The 18829-nt window shown below is 50.5% G+C and overlaps 2 protein-coding genes across 2 annotated transcripts; both read left to right on the plus strand.

The window, feature by feature from the left end:
* Nucleotides 1-578: 578 nt before the first annotated feature.
* KRT75L4 (keratin, type II cytoskeletal 75-like 4) lies at nucleotides 579-7813 on the plus strand. Its single transcript, XM_015300373.4, has 9 exons — nucleotides 579-1213; nucleotides 2552-2766; nucleotides 3707-3767; nucleotides 4008-4103; nucleotides 4836-5000; nucleotides 5375-5500; nucleotides 5832-6052; nucleotides 6616-6644; nucleotides 6761-7813. The coding sequence occupies exons 1-9, from the start codon at nucleotides 662-664 to the stop codon at nucleotides 7144-7146; spliced, it is 1851 nt and encodes a 616-aa protein (XP_015155859.1). The 5' UTR covers nucleotides 579-661; the 3' UTR covers nucleotides 7147-7813.
* A 2592-nt stretch (nucleotides 7814-10405) lies between these two features.
* Nucleotides 10406-17952, plus strand: KRT3 (keratin 3). The gene is made up of 9 exons (XM_040654912.2): nucleotides 10406-12253; nucleotides 13044-13264; nucleotides 13749-13809; nucleotides 14296-14391; nucleotides 14511-14675; nucleotides 14786-14911; nucleotides 15415-15635; nucleotides 15756-15790; nucleotides 16025-17952. Exons 1-9 carry the CDS (start codon nucleotides 11561-11563, stop codon nucleotides 16534-16536), a joined length of 2130 nt encoding a protein of 709 aa, XP_040510846.1. The 5' UTR covers nucleotides 10406-11560; the 3' UTR covers nucleotides 16537-17952.
* Nucleotides 17953-18829: the final 877 nt, after the last annotated feature.

The following is an 18829-nucleotide window of genomic DNA, read 5'->3' on the forward strand; positions in this document are numbered from 1 at the left end:
TCCCCCCATGACTGAACTCAACACAACCACACAATGCTTCATTGGCTCTACCACCAACCCTGTGCTCTTCTCTTATCCCATCCAGCTTTAACTTGACACAGCTGCAAGTGCCCACCTTGGAGAGCCCTGGCTGTGCAATGAGGTGCAGAAATGCGTGTGCTGATGGAACCACCTCCTGCTCCATTGTCCATTGCTCAAGAACCAGCCATGAGCTGCCCAGGGACCCTGGCGGGGCGTTCTGCAGGAGGTCCTGGGATGTAATTAAACACCGTGGTGAAACCGAACCGTAAACAAGCCATGAATAAAAACCCCTTGAATTATTTTGCTAAACTATAATTACACAATAAGGAAGCAGATTAATTAAGTAAAATATAAGTCCTGAAACTGAAGCTTGCAAGCAAAGCAGTTTATTTTAATTTCCACATTATTTCATATGAGATGGAAGTGTTTGCTGTGGGTTGGAAATGTTGGAAGCCATTCCTTGCTGCCAGGCAGACCAAACCCAGTGGATAAATTAAATTTTTGCATCTCAGGCACCTCCTGGAACATATATAAGGAGCCGGGCTGCATCTGGGAGCAGCCACAGGAGATCTCCTCACGCTCCTCTCTCGCTCCTTCACTTTCTTCCACCACCGTTGCTCCTGTCCCCGTGTGCCTCATCATGAGCCGGCAGTGCTACACCTCCAGCTCGCTGCTGGGCCGACGTGGCTTCTCCTCAGCCTCCGCCGTCTGCGGTCTGGGCAGGGCAGGCAGCAGCTCAGCCTCGGTGTGCCAACCGGCGGCACGGCGCTGCGGGTTGGGTGGCTTCAGCAGCCGGAGTGTCTGCGACCTGGGCCGTGGGCAGAGGATTTCCTTCGGAGGAAGCTGCCGTAGCGCGGCGTATGGCGCAGGCAGCGTGGGACGATGCGGCACTGCCTATGGTGGAGGTCGCTTCGGCGTGGGCACGGTGGTGGGGTTCGGTAACTGCGGAGGCTATGGGGGCCTGGGCGGCTACAGAGGCCTTGGGGATGGCGTGGCGATGGGTGGCTACAGCGGAGGCATCAGCATCGGGCTTGGAGGAGGTCGATCGGAAGGGATCCGCGGTGTCAGCATCCACCCAGAGCTCCTCAAGCCCCTGTGCGTGGGAGTGGACCCTGAGGAGTGCCAGGTGCGGACCCATGAGAAGGAGCAGATCAAGAACCTCAACAACCAGTTCGCCTGCTTCATCGACAAGGTGAGCCCCGCGGATAATGTGACAGCAATGGCTCCTGGTGCAGGCACTGCTTGGATACCAGCCCTTCTGCTGTGTCTGTCGATGGCCACCAGACTGCAAAATGGCTCAGTCAGGGTCAGCAGCAAGCCAAAGCTTGTGGGACAAAGGAGGGAGATGCTGAGATGACCTTGGAGGTCTTCTCCAACCCAGATGATTCTATGCTATGTGTGATTGGCGATTGCTCTCCTACCTCTACAAACACCAAAGAAACACCTTAGAGGTGCTCAAGACCATGGATGGGGCCTGGGTGATTGATGGAGAGGTGGAACCAGCCCAGGGCAAGGAGTGGGGATGGGGTGGTTTTGAGGACCCTTCCAACCCAACCATCCTATGGTTCTATGATCTTTCAGGACCTTTTCAACACAACAATTCTATGATTTTATGGTCTTTAGGAACCCTTCCAACCCAACCACCCTATGGTTATGTGATCTTTCAGGACCCTCCCAACCCAACCATCCTTTGGATCTATGATTCTATGATTCTATGATATGGTTGGATCATTAAGGTCCCATCCAACCCAAGCTATTCTACCGTTCTTTGACATCTGTATATCTGTATTCTCAAAGCTGTTTGTTCACTTCACCCTGCAGAGAAAGATGCAGGTCTAGCTAAAATGAGATCAACTTTAATTTCTCTGTCCACTCTGTCAAAGAAAGGATTTGGTGATTTCCTAAACAAACATCATTTATCATTACTATCTTAGCTAAGCCTGAGGGGCTTTCATTGCTGATGAGGGGTGTCTTATGGAAAATGATTTTTCAAATCACTGAGGATTCTTTGCTCCATCCAAGCTCAGATTTCCCTGTGAGCTGTTCCGCAGCTGAGAAAAACAAACCCACGTAAAGGAGCCACCCTACTTCCTCCCGCTGAAAAATGACTTATTCATGATCCATAAAGGTTCCCAAGTACTTAGAGAGCTCTTTCATCTAGAAGTGAAAGGCATGATAAGTACCCGTGGTTAGAGCTTCAATCAGATGCATTCAAATGAGCTCTTGGATGGAGCTTTCAGCACTGGGAGAGCTCGTTCCTGGAATCAGTTCGTCAGAGCAGGAAGGGATCCTTCCTCAGCAGAAGTGTGCTTTGCTCAAACAGATCACTGGGTTCCGCATGGAGCAAGCACACGGGTGTTGTTCAGCCCTGGGCTGGGAGATGATGCCCTTAGCACTCAGGCTGCTGAGAAATCAGCCCTTAACCACTTGCCTTTTAGTTTTATTCTCACGTCCTGCAAGCAGAGGAACCAAAGTGCCTTTGCCCAAAATAAGAGAGGCCAGATGATGTTCTCATCTCTTCCTTCTGCAGGTCCGACTGCTGGAGCAGCAGAACAAGGTGCTGACCACCAAATGGGAGCTGCTGCAGCAGTACGTCCTGCCGGCATCCCGGCGCAACCTGGAGCCTGTCTTTGAGAATTTCATCTGCAACCTGAGGAAGCAGCTGGAGTGCGTGCTGGGGGAGCGAGAGAGGCTGGAGAATGAGGAGCGTTGCCTGCGGGACCTGGTGCAGGAATACAAGTGCAAGTAAGCAGAGTGCAAAGGGGAGGTGGAGGGTGCTGGTTGCTTTTCAGAGCATGAAGCTAATGCATTGGTCCATGAGTCTAAAAACTTGGGCATAGGGCAGGGCTCTGTGCTGGGGTCCCATTGCTGCACACCCAACACTTGCAGTATACACATAGGAGGGGACAGAGAACTCCTTCCTTCACCCTGATGCTTCTGCACACAGTGGTTTGCCATATCAAACTTCCCATGTCACCAAACTCTGTGCCCCTGGTGCTGTCCCTTCCCACAGAACCCTTCATCCACATCATCCCCACTGGGTTCGTTCACTCTTCTCAGAGGAAATGTGGGAACAGCTTTTTGATCTACGATGCAGATATTCCTTAATTGCTCCCTGTGTACTATGCTCAGCTACAACCAGGACGCTTGGTGGCTGGTTATGCACAGCCAGGATGAAAGAGTCTTCTCCAAAGATCTTACAGCCAAGCTCTCAGAAGTTTTCTCTCACTCGATGAGGTCAGACTCATCCTGTGAGAGTTCTTCTCAGCCCCAATTACTCGGCCATTACGCACCAGCTCTGCTCTCATTGCAAATGGGAGTTTCATGGCTTGCTCAAGCTCCTGACCTCCCCTGGAGCATTTTGGCCATATTCTGCCCATAAACTCTCAGAGCAGAGTCCTGGATGCTTCCAAAAAACCTCGCAGGGCTAGGAGGAGCACACCAAGCCTTCAGCTTGGTGCACAGTTTCGCCTAACTTGCTGCCACCCCACCGGCCACCGATACTGCTGGTGTGGGCTATTTAAAAGTACTGAACACAGCCAAGCAGGGAGGAAAAATAACAACAAATCAAGAACCAAATAGGAGATTCAAAGCAAACAGGGAGAGGTCCTGGCTTTAACCATGCTGGGCTGTGGGGACGGGATCCCCAGCACTCATCAGCCCCCACCTCTGCTTTCCAACGCAGGTATGAAGATGAGATCAACAAGCGCACGGCAGCGGAGAATGAGTTCGTGGTGCTGAAGAAGGTGAGCAAAACCTGGGGGAGAAATGCAAAGCCACAGCACTGCCTGAGCAGGGGAAGCCCAACATAGAGGTGACCCAAGGAATGTGCAGAACCTCATCAGGTTTTAAGCACGGATAATGCAAACCCAGGTAGAGTCAGGGGTTGGCCACAGCGAGAGTCCTGCAAAGCTAACAGAAAATGAGCTTGGGCACAGCCCTTGGTTCTTTTCCCTCTTTTCACCCAATGCATGATTTCTCTTCAGGACGTGGACTGCCTTTACCTGACCAAGGAAGAGCTGGAGGTGCGGGTGGGCCTCCTGCGGCAGCAGCTGGAGTTCCTCAAGTGCATCTACGCTGAGGTAAGAGCAGCTCACCCACTGCCCCAGGCTCTGAGAGCAAAACCAACACAGGGAAAGGTGTCATCTCCTAAAATCCTACAACCCCAGCCAAATATATCTCTGTATTTGTACCTGGTAATGACACTGTTAGATGCTTTGGTTGTCTGCCACACAGCTGGCTGCAAAGAAAATGCATGGAAAAAAGCCCCCCAAACTTGCATCCAAACCATGACCGGGAGCCACTGAAAAACTCCAATCTTGAAAACCCAGATTAGTTTTAGCATTTCACTTTTTTAGCTGCATATGTCAAAATCTTTTAGTGGAAGTAATGCTTTCACCTAAAACATAGCAAGTTCCTACCAGAAAACACAGGGGATGCTTGGTGCTTGCTCTCCACCTTTTCTAACCTAATGCTTCCCAGCAGCCTGCAGGCATTGGGCCCAAAGCACTTACCCCAAGGGATGCACACCCCAAAAATCTGCTGGCAAAGCTGCAATGCTGAGCTGCAACCAGCCAGTTGCTCCAGCTGGATTGCTTTGCTCCTTCAGGCAATCCCATGTCGTGCCACCACAGCAAGTCCCAGCTGTTGGGAACCAGTCGGCTGTCTGAAGGATCCCATGCCCCATTTGGGCATCCATAGGACAACTGTCCCTAGTTGTCCCCAAGGCTCCTTCTTCCCTCCAGACCCTTTAGCTGAGGTGCAACCTTGGGGCTGGCAGGAGGAAGGAGAATGATCTGTAATGGATCTTGCAGGAGAGAGCACAGATGGACTGCCAGCTGTGTGACACTTCAGTCATTGTGCAAATGGACAACAGCCGGGACCTGGACATGGAGGGCATTATCAAAAGTGTGGAGTGCTGCTACGAGGAGATTGCCCAGAAGAGCAAGGCTGAAGTTGAGGCTTTCTACCAGACCAGAGTGAGTACTGCACAAGTGGCAAAGAAACCCTCCATCAACAAAACCCTGAGGAGCACTTCTGTCCTTCATGACACTGCTCAAACCCATCCCTTGGTTTTCATGCGCTGTAGTTTGATAAACTTCTTTTTGCCAAAAAGAAACCCAATGAACACAAAACTGTAACTATTGCAACTGAAGAATTTCCCATAAAAACAGAACATCATGATCTCCTCTTGCACACCCATCAGGAGCACCATCCCCTTCCCAAAGTGCTCAGGGCCCGTATAAGGTCCCATCTGAGTGCTACCTTGGAGCATTGCTGCAGCTGCAGAACGTTGTCCCATTCCCTGCAAGGAGTGATTCCCAGTGTAATGTTGTCCCCTTCCCATGCACAGCTGGAAGAGCTCCACAGCAGCCGGGGCAAGTTCTGTGATGACCTACGGAACAACCAGAGTGAGATAGCTGAGCTGAACCGGATGATCCAGAAGCTGCAGTGTGAATCAGATAACGTGAAGAAACAGGTAGGTGAAGAGCTGAGTGCTGCACGGGAGGCAGTGTGCAAAGGAAGCCCCAGCTCCTGCCTGGATGTGTCATCACGCTTCTCTAGGTGGCAGGTTTATTTCCACCTAGGAGAATCCAGTTGGTTTGGCTCTACCAGAAATAATGGTGGCTGCTTGTTTGCTACAGAGCAGCCAACACATCCTTTCCCTTCATCCCCGATTGCATGGCTACTGCAGGTGCCCAATCAAAATCTAGGTTTCCTCAGCAGTTTCTAGCTGAGAAACAAGGGGGGAAACTTGCAGCCCTGCCAAGCTCTGTGTTGATCTCTCAGCCATCCATTGCCATTTACAGATTGCAGCCCTGCAGACGGCCATCTGCGATGCTGAGCAACGTGGTGACTGCGCCCTCAAAGATGCACGGCAGAAGCTGGTGGACCTGCAGACAGCTCTGCAGCAGGCCAAGGACAAGATGGCATGTCTACTGAGGGACTACCAGGAGCTCCTGAATGTCAAGCTGGCCCTGGACATTGAGATTGCGACTTACAGGACTCTGCTGGAAGGAGAAGAGAGCAGGTGGGAGCATGCCCATCTGCAGCCTGCAGCAAAACCCAACAGGAGAGGAAGTGGGGAATGTTGGGTGGCTGCAGTTCCCCATGAGTGCAAAGAGGAGCACAGCTCCTTCCCATCTTCCCATGGGTGCAGAGAGGAGTATTGCTCCTTCCCACCTCCCCACGGTACAAAGAGGAGCATTGCTCCTTCTCATCTCCCCATGGATACAAAGAGGAGCACAGTTCCTTCCCATCTCCCCGTGGGTACAAAGAGGAGCATTGCTCCTTCCTATCTCCCCATGGGTCCAAACAAGGCCACTGCTCCTTCCCATCTCCCCATGGGTGCATCCCCCCTCTCTCCCGCTCAATGCAGCTGTAAGACAGACAGACAGGGATGTGACATTTGGTCACCTGTGGGGTTTCGGGTCCAACCCACAGAGGTTCAGTGACCAATACAGACCACATCTGGGCACAGAGAGGAGCTGAAGGATGTCCAGGATTTCTAAGACTGGGCAGCATCTCCGTGTGCGTGCGTGTCTGGGGAGGATTCCCTTAAGCAAATCTCTGAGATGTTGCTTTTTTTTACAGGATATGCACTGGCAACCCGGTGAGCGTAGGTAAGCCCACCAAGCACCCCCCTTTGTAATCCCATAACTCCTTTCATTCCTTTTTACACCCCACGCAACCTACCTGGGTACTGCTCAGCAGTGACCAGACCCTTCTTTTCCTGCAGCCGTGGTCAGTGGTGGCGGCACGGTCGGTGAGTGCCGATCCCTATCCGGAATCGGTGGCAAATGCTCTGTGAAGACTGGAGCCAGCTCGGGGCTGGGAGGGGTGGTCTCATCCTTTGGGGTCAGCGGTGCTGGATTCAGTGCTCGCAGCGTGGACTGCGTCCCCAGGGTGGGGGGTGGCTTTGGAGCCCGGAGTGCAGCCAGCTGCGTGGGGCGCGAGGTGCTGTCTGGTGCTGATGGGCTGCAATGTGCAGCCGGAGTGGGCAACCTGGTGTGTGCTGGAGTGGAGCAGTGCAGCCCCGGGACTGTCATCATCCCAGGGCCGGGGGTGTGTGGAGGGGGCAACCGGTACAGCACGGCCGTGCGCGTAGTCAGAACAAGCCGGTAGGTGGGCAGCACCGCGTCGTATTGAGAGAGAATCAGCATTTCTGCAGTAAAACAGTATTCCCCTTCCTTCTAACAGCTGAATCACACAAGCATGCATTGCACACGCAGTGAGGTCGGTAACTCTGCCAAAAACATGGTTTTCTTTTTGAATGGTCACCACCCACCTCCTCTCGCATGGTGCTCTGGGGGTCAGCAGACCCCCAGGTCTCAGCCAGGCGAGATTTGCATTTCAGTCTGCTGCCTTCATGGCTCTTTCTGCTCAGCCCCTTTTCTGAGGGTTTTCCTGTCCCTCACACAGCAATTGCAAAAGAACAAAAAAATTTGCTCATCAGAAAGAGCAGCCACATCTTACACTGCCCCAGATGAAGGCGCATCTATTATTTAGCTCCTTTAATGACACCTGAAAATCCAATTTTTCCTGTTTACGAGAGGGTTGGTAATGGTTATGTAAATGAGCCCAAGTTGCTACACCAGGTTTGGTAGAGCATATTTTAATTACACACCGACGAGCACCTTATATTTCTGTAGTTAAATGCATGCATTGTTTTTCCTGTGTGTGTACCAGATAGACAGATTTAACGCTTTTAATGTGTAAGTGAACAGTTGATTACCCTTCGCTTACTCCAGACTTTCAGCTGCACCTTCAATAAACTACATGCATTATTCAAGCCGCGCTCCACAGGTTTCATTTCCCTCCCAAACATTACCAAAGCAGCGATGTCTTCTCAGACCTGAACCTCCAAATGGGTGGAGTTTGTAGTTTGCAAAGTTTTAACTAAGTCGTTTTATGCTGTCTGCTCTCCCTCCCCATGTACTTCTGCATAGCTCTGTTCCATCAGAGGTGAGCGAATGCACGGCATCACCCTGGACATTGGGATCTCACGTGCTGCAGGCAGAACACAAAGCAGGCAGGCCCTTGTTTAAAGCAATTATTGAGATCCAGCTAAGGGAGCTGCAAGAAAAAAAAAAATAATGTCCCACACCCCACCCCTGAAGCCCTCTTGCAAGAGCAGGTTAATTTCTAAATGAAACAGATGCCTGTATTTGCAAAATATAGCACCAATGGTGTCCTTCAACACCATGCCTTTAAAGCACACAGCCTGCACCAGGGTCTGCAGGATGCACAGGGAGGGATGAGCCTTCAGTGCCCTTTTAGGCAGCTGAGATTGGGTGAGAACAGGCACCCCATCTCCTTGCTCTGTGCTGGGCTCCTGTTTCCAAGGCACCGTACCCCTGGAAGGTCCACACAGCACAGCTGGATACACAGCTGGATGCCGGGAAAGCTGCCATCCCCATGGGTGCAGAGAGATCATTACTCCTTCCTGTCGCCCCATCAGTGAAAAGAGGAGTGTTGCTTCTTCCTATCTCCCACGGGTGCGCAGAGGGGCATAATTCCTTCCCATCTCCCAGCGGTGCAGAGGGAACATCACTTCTTCCCATCTCCCCATTCCCAAATGCGTGGTGCCCCCTGGAAAGTCTCACAGCTCAGCTGGAATAGTTTGCTGTGTGGGTGCTTGACACAGTTGGATGCACACCTGGATGCTGAACAAATCAGCCATCACCATGGCTTCCCTCCCTCCTTCCCCCCACTCTCCTGGGCACCACCAAAAACCCCCAGGACATCTCCGCTTTGAATTTCCCTTTGGAGAAACCCATTTGGAAGCAGCTCAGGGTGCAGGCAGGTTAATTGACCCCTGTAATGCAAACTGGGGAGGAGTGTTGCAATTTATTTCCCACTTCACTTCCTTGGCTTCACTGCTGACTCATGGTTTGTCTGCCCCATCCTTCCTGCGTCTCGCTCCACATCTGGGGAAGCAAAACCATCCAGGCTTGGTCTGCCATAGTTTCCACCATGGCAATCACCTCTGCTGCCCTCATGCTGCATTTGGGCTCGCTGTGTCTTGCAGGGATTTTCTGCTGGGAAGCAAGGTGGTTCTAGGGGATCTGCTCACCTAGGGGATCTGCTCATCTAGGGGATCAGCTCACCTTGGAGCCGATGGCTGATTAGTTTTTAGTGAACAGCATGGCTTAGCAGCAACCTGGGCTGTGGGGTGGTGGAATCCAAAAGTATGACCCCTTGCAGAAAAGGCAAAACCCACCCAGCTGAAGACAATATCTTCCCAAATGGTTATATATGGCTCAGTGTTCACAACTTGGACTCCATCTTCTTTGTATGTAAAACATCCAAACAAGTTGCCAGTGTCCCAGCAGCTCATAATTTATGTTGATCACTTCCCTGCAAAGAAAAACTGCACAGCAGCAACCAGCTGCTCCCCAGGGTACCAAAGCAGCCCGGCATCTCTCACATTTCTGAGTGAAAACCTTTCATCAGCCCTGCCCTTCTCAACCCTAAGTATTGCAAAACCCATGGCTCTTGCTGCGTTCCTGAATATGTTCAAGAAAAGCAGGAGAAATAAAGGTCAAGAGTCCAGGCTTAGAATTTCTGGGGCTATTCTGGGGCTAAATCTTGCTGGATGTCGCTCTAGACATGAACCTTTGGTGGAGCTGATCTAATGGGACACATGTGAAAAGACACATCTGGGTGTGGAGCCCACAGCCAACAAGAAATGGGGCATTTCCTCCAGCCCTCTAATTGCTCACATGCCTTGCAGACACTGGGCTGAAGGGAGAAGAGTGTGGGAGCCCCAGCTGACAATTCCCTCTTTCTTCTGGTGGCCGCACCCTTAATGCCATTATATTCATTCAGCTCTAATATCTGATCCGAACCCGTTTGTCAGCTTCAGGACAATCTGCCTTCACTGGGGTCAAACCAGTATGAAGACAATCTCATTTTCCCATCACAATGAGGCTTTGAATTTTATGCAAATAATGAAGGCAATGGGTGTTTGTGGATTTCAGTAGTATCCCAGGTAACTTCAGCCCAATGAGCAACCAAACGCACTCCAGCCCAGGAATTTCAATGGGAAATTCAGTGTAGAGCAACCAACTCCCTTGGTCTGAGCCCAACTGGCAGCATTTCTCCAGGCATAATTGCAGATGTGGTCTCATGTATGCAGCAGAACACCAAGCACCTGCTTAATTTCTCTTCCAGTGGGACTTCAGCTCATGCATTAACGGCTCTGTAGTGCTGGGCCACATTAGTGTATTGCAGAGGGCATGTGGAGTCCTGTCCTGCAAATGTTTAAGCGCCAATCATGCACACAGCATGGGTTATCCACCAGAACAACAAGCTGAAAACTTAAATATGAAGAATTAAATATTGCAAACACCGCAGTTCCGTAAAAACTGAGAGGCCAGAAAGTGCCACCACACCCCAACGACTTCACTCTTTCTTCCCAAGGACTTCAGAAAGTAAAATAACCAGAATTTGTGGGAGGATTTTTTTCATGCCGGTTAAATCTTTGCTTTTGGCAACATTTCGAATGGAAAGGTTCAAAGATCTTTCAAAGCAATTGCAGCTGTAAGAGAGCTAGAATCTCAAGACTGATCGCTCCGAGTGCTAAGCATGCAAATAGCTCAGTTCCACAAATTTGGACAAAATGTTGTTTCAGAAAATTTGCCTCTTTCACTGACGTGTTTTTAGGTCGAGGTGGAAATGCATCACAACAACATCACCTTCAGGTTGGGAGCGGTGCAATGGACACTGCTGGGTGGATGGAGCTGCCTGATGGATTTGCCGATATCTCCAAGAAATGCAGCCCTGAAAACCTGCCACAGATGAAATACCTGACATTAAATGGCCAAAATGTGAGATGACACCAAAATGCAGCAACTCAAAGGCAGATGACGGATTGGCTCTCTCGGTGCTTGGGTCTGGATCAGCTCAGATTGGGTCTCTGCCTGATGAGTGTGAACAAAGACAGCAGGAGAAGTCAGAGCCCTGAGGAGGTGTCAGCCTTCACGAATATCACTCTTGCACTGTGCCTTCATGCAGCGAAGTCCCATGCAATATTTCCATTCAGCTTTACTCATTTTCATTTCACTGCCTTTCACTTGAGTTACTTTGGAGGAATCTCCACTAAGCTCTTTGCTGATCTATTGCACCTTAAATAGGACAGGGGTATCTGGATAGATATTTCTCTTCTTCATCCTTTTTTTTTGTTTGTTTCTTTTCCTTTGCTTCGTAGGGATGAAATAAAACAAGGCATCTGTGCAAGCATGCTTTGCACTAAGGTTGAGTGATTCTTGTCAAAATTCAGTTAGGTAACACTTCTAGCTGAGCAGCTTCACGCTGTCTCCAAGAGGTGTGTTTGGGTGCAATCAGTTTAACAAGTTTCAATCAGACAGCTGGCTGCCTGGCACGTCAAAACCATGAAGTCTCTGAGTTGATCTCTGGACTTCCATGCAACCAAGCCCAGATCTCCAGGGGGATAAAAAGGGCCTCCCTGTGCTCGCTCCCCGCACAGAGCTGCCCACTCCCAGATTGCTGCTCCTTGCCACAACCTCCTGCTGCCATGAGCCGGCAGACGTACAGCACCAGGGCTGGGGGTGGAGGGCGGTCGTACAGCGCTGCTTCAGCCATCGTTCCTGGGGGCAGCAGGGCTGGCTTCAGCTCGGTGTCGGTGGTACGGTCTGGAGGAGGTGGTGGTGGCTTTGGAAGGCTCCTTGGAGGAGGAGGAGGAGGAGGAGGTGGCAGCGGTGGTGGAGGTTTTGGCAGCAGGAGCCTCTACAGCCTCGGTGGTTCCAAGAGGATTTCCTTCGGTGTTGGAAGCAGCTTCCGGAGTGCTTTTGGGGGTGGTGGATCTGGCCTGGGAGGTGGCAGTAGTGGTGGCTTTGGTCTTGGTGGTGGTGGAGGGGGTGGTGGCCTTGGACTTGGTCTTGGTGGTGGCGGAGGGGTTGGTGGCCTTGGACTTGGTCTTGGCGGTGGTGGAGGGGGTGGTGGTGGCTATGGCTTTGGTGGAGGTCCTGGTGGGCTTGGCTTTGGTGGAGCAGGAGGCATGGGGGGACTTGGAGGGCTGGGTGGTGGCAGGGGTCCCATGGGGTTTGGTGGCCCTCCTGGCATGGGCACCATCCAAGAAGTGACAGTCAACCAGAGCCTGCTGGCACCCCTCAACCTGGAGATCGACCCCAACATTCAGCAGGTGCGCAAGGAGGAGAAGGAGCAGATCAAGACCCTCAACAACAAGTTTGCTTCCTTCATTGACAAGGTGAGGTGTCATCAAGTTCTGTGGAGCTGTGAGAGGGAGCAAGACAGAGCTATATCTACAAAAATAGGGCTTCAGGAATCTTCAGTCTCTTGCATGTTTCCTAAATACCTGTCAAAACTTAACATACTTCTCAACAGCTACAAGGCAGAAAATGAGATGTTGAAAACTAGAGGCTTAGATTCAGATTTTGTTCCTTGAAAATAACATATGCTAGTTCAAATATTAGTAAGCTAGTTGCTTAACCAAACTGTCTCTGTGGGTTATCATAGCAGAGGTCTTGGTCCTTATGTCCAGTTTTATTGCCTGCAAGCTAAAGCCCTTTCTGTAAAGACTCTACTCAAGTATTCTCTTGGCTTTTCCTTGGATAAATACCTTATATATAGTATAAGGCCTTGAAAGAGGCAAGACAACTTAATTGCCTTTTACTCATCTTTTAACCTGTAGTGCTCAGATCTTAGCTTTAATGAAGGGAGATAAATATCACCTACAGAGAAGGAAAAAAGGATTTTAAAGAAAGCAAGTGGTGAAGGAGGTGAGCCCACATTTTGTGATGATTGCTCACCAGCTTGCTGAATTAAACTGTCTCTCATTAGAACTGTCCACCAATGGAAAATTTGCTTTGCTACTGGATAGGCTAACATAGCCCTAGATAGTCCAGGTGATATTCACAGCTGGACTTAATGCCCCTGGTTTGGGATTTATTTGGTCTGTGCTGGGCATCAGTCTCAGTTATTGACTCTAGGCCATTGGCACATATCTTCTGCAAAGTCCTTCTGCTTCCCATGCTCAGGTTCGCTTCCTGGAGCAGCAGAACAAGGTGCTCGAGACCAAATGGACCCTCCTGCAGGACCAGGGTCAGAAAAACAGCACAGGCAAGAACAACCTGGACCCACTCTTTGAGGCTTACATCAATAACCTGAAGCGGCAGCTGGCCAACCTGCTGAGCGAGAGAGGACGCATGGACGGGGAGCTGAAGAACATGCAAGACCTTGTTGAGGATTTCAAGAACAAGTGAGTGCCTGTTCGGTGGCACATCCCGGCAGCCTGGGGTGAAATGTGATGCAAATGGTTCAGCTTAGCATTAGGCAGTAGGATTAGTCTCACTTAGAACTAGTTTTCTCAAGGACAAACATCTAGCCTGAGATATTCATCAAACTTTCTATGAGAAATGGGAAAAAAAGCGCTTTAGTCCATAACATGGCACCAGATGAACCTCCCTGTAATGCATGGCTCTACACGCAGTGCCTCTCCCTGCAAAGCCCTTGCTGCCTGGCATGGCAGAAGAATGCTCCAGCAACATTTCTCCAAGCAGAAAATGCAGGTTCAGCCAGGACGTGGCAACTTGTGATGAAACTTGCAAAGGAAAATCATCTAAACCTGCTTTATGTAAAATGTCACACTTGACCCAAATCATTTTGCAGTCCCACCTGTACAGCTGGGCTCTGCTTACCAAGGTGTGACCCAGCACAGCTTTCCCTTTACTTTATCCCTGTAGGTATGAAGAGGAAATCAACCGACGCACAGCAGCAGAGAATGAATTTGTGGTGCTGAAGAAGGTGGGTGAGATGAGTTGTATGGATGCTGAGCCACCCCAAGAAGTGCACACGGCGGGAGCCCTAACAGATGGGGGATCTCATAGAAATGCATCCTCATCCTTTAAAGTGGCATTATGATTTTAGGAGAAAGGAATGAAGGGATTTGAAGGAGGATGGAAGTCAAATCTTGACACCAAACTATGCATTCATGCTTGCTTGAGCATAATAGACCATGTAGATATAAAGGTGCTGAGCAATGCTGGGAACTGCATGTCCCAAGGCCAAATGGGCTGCATGCTGTCCTTATGCTCTAGCAAGATTACACCCAGCACTTGTCTTGGCCAAGAGATGTCCTCATGGTGGCCTTCCAGGAGCATGTGCCAAGCACAGCTTCTCCAGTCACGCATTACCACTGCAGCACCCCATTCCTGAGACTGACAAGGTCTCAGTAGAGCCAAAGAAGAGGTAACAGGTGCTGCAGATGTCCCCTTGGCTGTTCTCTTCCAGGATGTGGATGCTGCTTACATGAATAAGGTGGAGCTGGAGGCCAAGGTGGATGCTCTGACTGATGAGCTCAACTTCCTCCGAGCCCTCTACGAGGCGGTACAGACACCCTCCCTCCTCCCCTGACTCTGACCTGCCATCACCCCTGGGCAGTGACTGCCACTACAGACAGCATTTGGAAGGTAAGTGCAACTGGGTCCCCATGTGCTTCCCCACAGGAGCTGGCTCAGCTCAGTGCACAAGCGTCTGACACCGCCGTCATCCTGTCCATGGACAACAACCGGGACCTGGACCTCAGCAGCATCATAGCTGAAGTCAAAGCACAGTATGAGGACATTGCCAACCGCAGCCGGGCTGAGGCGGAGGCTTGGTACCAAACCAAGGTGAGCACACTTGTAGGTGTATTTCTGGGAAAAAATATTGCTGTCCCTGTGTGAGGTTGTCTAAGCCACCTGGACATCTCTGAATGTTACCTCTTCCTTCTGAACCCCAGTACGAAGAGCTGCAGGCCACGGCTGGGAAGCATGGGGATGATCTGCGCAACACAAAGGGGGAGATCTCTGAGCTCAACCGGCTTATCCAGAGGATCCGAGCAGAGATAGAGAACACGAGGAACCAGGTAGGAACGGCAAAAGAGCCCCATTGTGGGGTTCCTAAGCATTGCAGCTCTGCTCTCTGCCACCATTTGCTGAACAGAGACATCAGCAGCCACAGAACGTGATGTACCTGGAAGGGGTATCACTGTGTCATGCATCAAACCAGGCTGGCATTGCAACTCCAGGACCATCAGATATGGTTGAATGACCTCAGTCATAACCATTGTTCATAAAGACCCCAGCCAGAATGGTTTTCTTCCTTCACTGAATCATATAATCACAGAATGTTTTGGGTTGGAAGGGATCTTAAAGATCATAGAATCATAGAATGGTTGGTTGGAAGGGACCTCAAAATTCCCAGTCCCAACTCCAGCCATTGACTCCCTCCATCAGCGGCCCAGGGACCCATCCATGGCCTTAAGCACCTCCAGGGATGGAACACTCACAGCTTCTCCAGGAATCATGTTGTCTGACTCTGATCCAAAGAGAAAAGCAGCAGTCAGGATTCGCTGTTGTCCCCTTGCAGTGTGCCACCCTGCAAACTGCCATTGGAGACTCTGAGGAGCGCGGGGAGCTGGCTCTCAAGGATGCCAAGGCAAAGATGATGGAGCTGGAGGATGCCCTGCAGAAAGCCAAAGCCGATATGGCCCGGCAGCTACGTGAGTACCAGGAACTGATGAACGTCAAGCTGGCCCTGGACATCGAGATTGCAACCTACAGGAAGCTTCTGGAAGGCGAGGAGAGCAGGTGGGTGCAGAATCCCTGCAGAAGTAAATAGCAAATGTCACTTTTCCACTCTGAGCATGTTTGTCCCTCTGCCTGCATCTGCATTTTGCTCTAATGTCCCCTTTATTTGCCCTCCAACAGGCTGAGTGGAGAAGGACTCAACCCCATTGGCTACTGTAAGTACCACAGTGCACATCTTCCTCGGGCCCGCTGAGAGTAAAGCTTTGGGAAAAGAGAGTTTTTACCCAACTGTTCCATATAAGACACTGAGAACCTACCGGAACCCTTAGAGACTTGGGGACAGAAGTCGGGTTCAGGCCGTATGGGTCCAAGCCCTGATGGTAGTGCTTTCTGGAACTGGCTGATCACCAGAATAGATGTCCAACATTCTGGCTGTCTTTTTCTTGCAGCGGTGATCAGCTCCAGCTCTGGCACAGCTGGTGGAGGAGGAGGATTTGGTGGACTGAGCCTAAGTGGAGGCGGTGGTGGAGGTGGATTTGGTCTTGGAGGCGGCGGTGGAAGTGGATACAGTCTTGGAGGTGGCGGTGGAAGCGGATACGGTCTTGGAGGAGGTGGTGGAAGCGGATTCAGTCTTGGAGGAGGTGGTGGAAGCGGATTCAGTCTTGGAGGTGGTGGCGGAAGTGGTCTTGGTCTTGGAGGCGGTGGTGGAGGCTACAGCTTTGGAAGCGGAGGAGGACTTGGACTTGGAGGTGGGGGTGGTCTCGGAGGTGGGTATGGAGGTGGCAGCGGGCTTGGGCTTGGAGGAGGCAGCAGCGGAAGTGGGCTGAGTTCTGCAGGAGGGAATTTCAGCTCTGGGAGCGCAAAAGGCACCAATCCAGGTGTGAAAATCGTCTCCAAAACCTCCTCCAGCAAAAAGAGCATAAAGAGCCAAAGCCTGAAGAATGCCTCACAGCCCGAGTAAAGTGATGCCAACGGACCCTCCCTCCCCCCAAAGCCATCGCTCCCATACCGCTCCTGCACCCACCACATCTCTGCTGTAGTTCTTAAGCATTTGGGTCCCACCTCAGGAAAGCAGCAAGAATCAGTTAACTGGATCTCTCAAAGCACCAGAACAGGTTTCAAAGGAAAACACGGGTCTACGAGATTTTTGGAATGGGGAATTTTTGTTTTTTTTTTTTATTATTTTTTATTTTTAATGAGGGTGAGCAGCCTGTAATTGCGGCTAGCTGATGGCCCTCAGCAGCACAGATCAAATAGCAGCTCAGATGCAGTAACTGGGTTTTGAACTCGGTTTTGCATTCACTGTTCTGGCCCGCAGAAGCCCAGGGACGGGCTGGGAACGTGGCTTCCATCCAGCCTGCTTCTCCCTCGCTGCTGGGACAAATCAAGCTCATCCCTTCAAGTTAAGTAACTCGTCTTCTCACATCTCCATACATCTGTGAGGTTTTTTTCTGCTACATAGAAACACTTTCGGAGGCTGCTGAAAGATCCCAGGCAGTGGTTTGCAAGCTCAGTGCCCCTCTTAAGACGCCTCTTCCAATGGCAGCACAGAACCATGAGGAGACACTTCTCAGTCAATAAGTCTGATGGAAAATATCCCTCTTCTCCCCACCTGTGGCCAAGCTTTGAAAAATCCATCGCTTCCAGATGTGCTGAGCAACCACACAACATCTGGAAAGCTCCCTGAGATGCCCACAGAACCTTGAACCACTCTCACCTGTCCCCTCTCTCTTCCCAAATGGACGTTTGCCCCATAGCAGCTCCTTGCATGTAAACTTGTAGGTGCATTTGGTCACCTCTGATGGATCCCAAGCAGGTGGGAAAAGGCTTGTTCCCTAAATTATCAGATTTTTTGGGTTTGTTTTAAAAAGTAACCAGGGCGCAGAGGTTTTCAGCAGATTGGTGTTTGCAGTTACATTGGGTTGTTTCTTGCTTCGTGCTAGGTTTTGTGGGAGTGACTTAAAAAGTGCTAAAATCACCCCAACACCCAAACCTCACTGACTTTCCCCATGGTGTCAGCAGCAATAATAAAATTCCCTGCAAAAACCCACACAGAGGGCCACGTCCATGCTGCTCCAGGGGAACCTCATCCGCTCCATGGGGTATGCATTTCTAGGCCAAAAGAGATGTACTTGGGTAAAAGGTGCAGTCAGATCTCAGCCCAACACATGGTAAATGTGACGATCTGGAGCAGGTGCCAAAGGTGCCCCTTTCTGATGGGATCTGCCCCTGTAGTGCTCCACTCTGCCTTTATTTTGGTGAAAATACCACTAGCAGAGAAATTTGCAGCTTTTTATACTTCAACGGTAGCAAAACAGTGCTGTGTTTTCCTTCCTCTCTCTTTTGGGAATGTGTCCAATAAAACAACTGTAATGTATTTGTTCCTGTGTGCTTTTCTTCCAAAGCAGAACCAGCAGAATGAGCCTGCAGAACAATGAACGGGGGGGAGGATTTTGTTTCACTTTAGGGAAAAAAGTTTCAAAACTCTGAAATGGAAAATACAATGAAATGCTTGAAAACAGGTGTGTGCTGTCAGAAAGCAAATTGAGGCATGTGGGAAAAGAGGACGAGGGGGTACAAGAAAAATCAGCCATTGTTCGGTTCTTGAATAATTAGGGTTAACTCAAAAGACTCTCACAGAAAAGAGTGTCTGGGATAGCTCTAAAAGCTCAGGAAAAAGTGAAAACAGGAGAAATAAAGGTCATACAGTGTTTAATTTTGGCTTTCTCAAGGGACAGAGTGCAGGGCGCTGGGGGAGGATGTTATCGAGACAATCTGCGCCAAGGATGGTTTCAGTGATGGAGCGGAGCAGCCTACAAGGGCTGCAGGTTTGGTGATTGCAAAAGGGGAAGGGAAAAAAAAATAAAAAGAGGAAAATAAAAAAGAACTCTCAGACAAACCCTCACACCTTATTGCATTTCAAAGGGCCAGACGCGTCTCTCTGCCCTCGCCATCCCCAGGGCAGGCGCGTGCACCCAAAACCTCGCCGGGATCTGGCGGCACCAAGCATGGAAGCACCACCCAAAAATCAAAGGAGCTGCAGTGAAAGAGACCAAAATCTGGAGGAAAATGCCCTCTCCTTGGCCCCCACAGAGGATGGCGTTTGGGGCAAAGAGGCCAAAAATGAACGAAGGTTAAAAGTAAATGGTGAGCCATCTGGGGTTGTGCGTCCTGTGCTAAGGCTGGCCTGCAGAGTATGCTAGGAGCTAATACAGCTAAGAATGACTCTTCAGCTCACCTTACATTGGGAGTGT

The sequence above is a fragment of the Gallus gallus genome, chromosome 34 (genome assembly GCF_016699485.2).
Source record: "Gallus gallus isolate bGalGal1 chromosome 34, bGalGal1.mat.broiler.GRCg7b, whole genome shotgun sequence".
Lineage (NCBI taxonomy): Eukaryota > Metazoa > Chordata > Aves > Galliformes > Phasianidae > Gallus > Gallus gallus.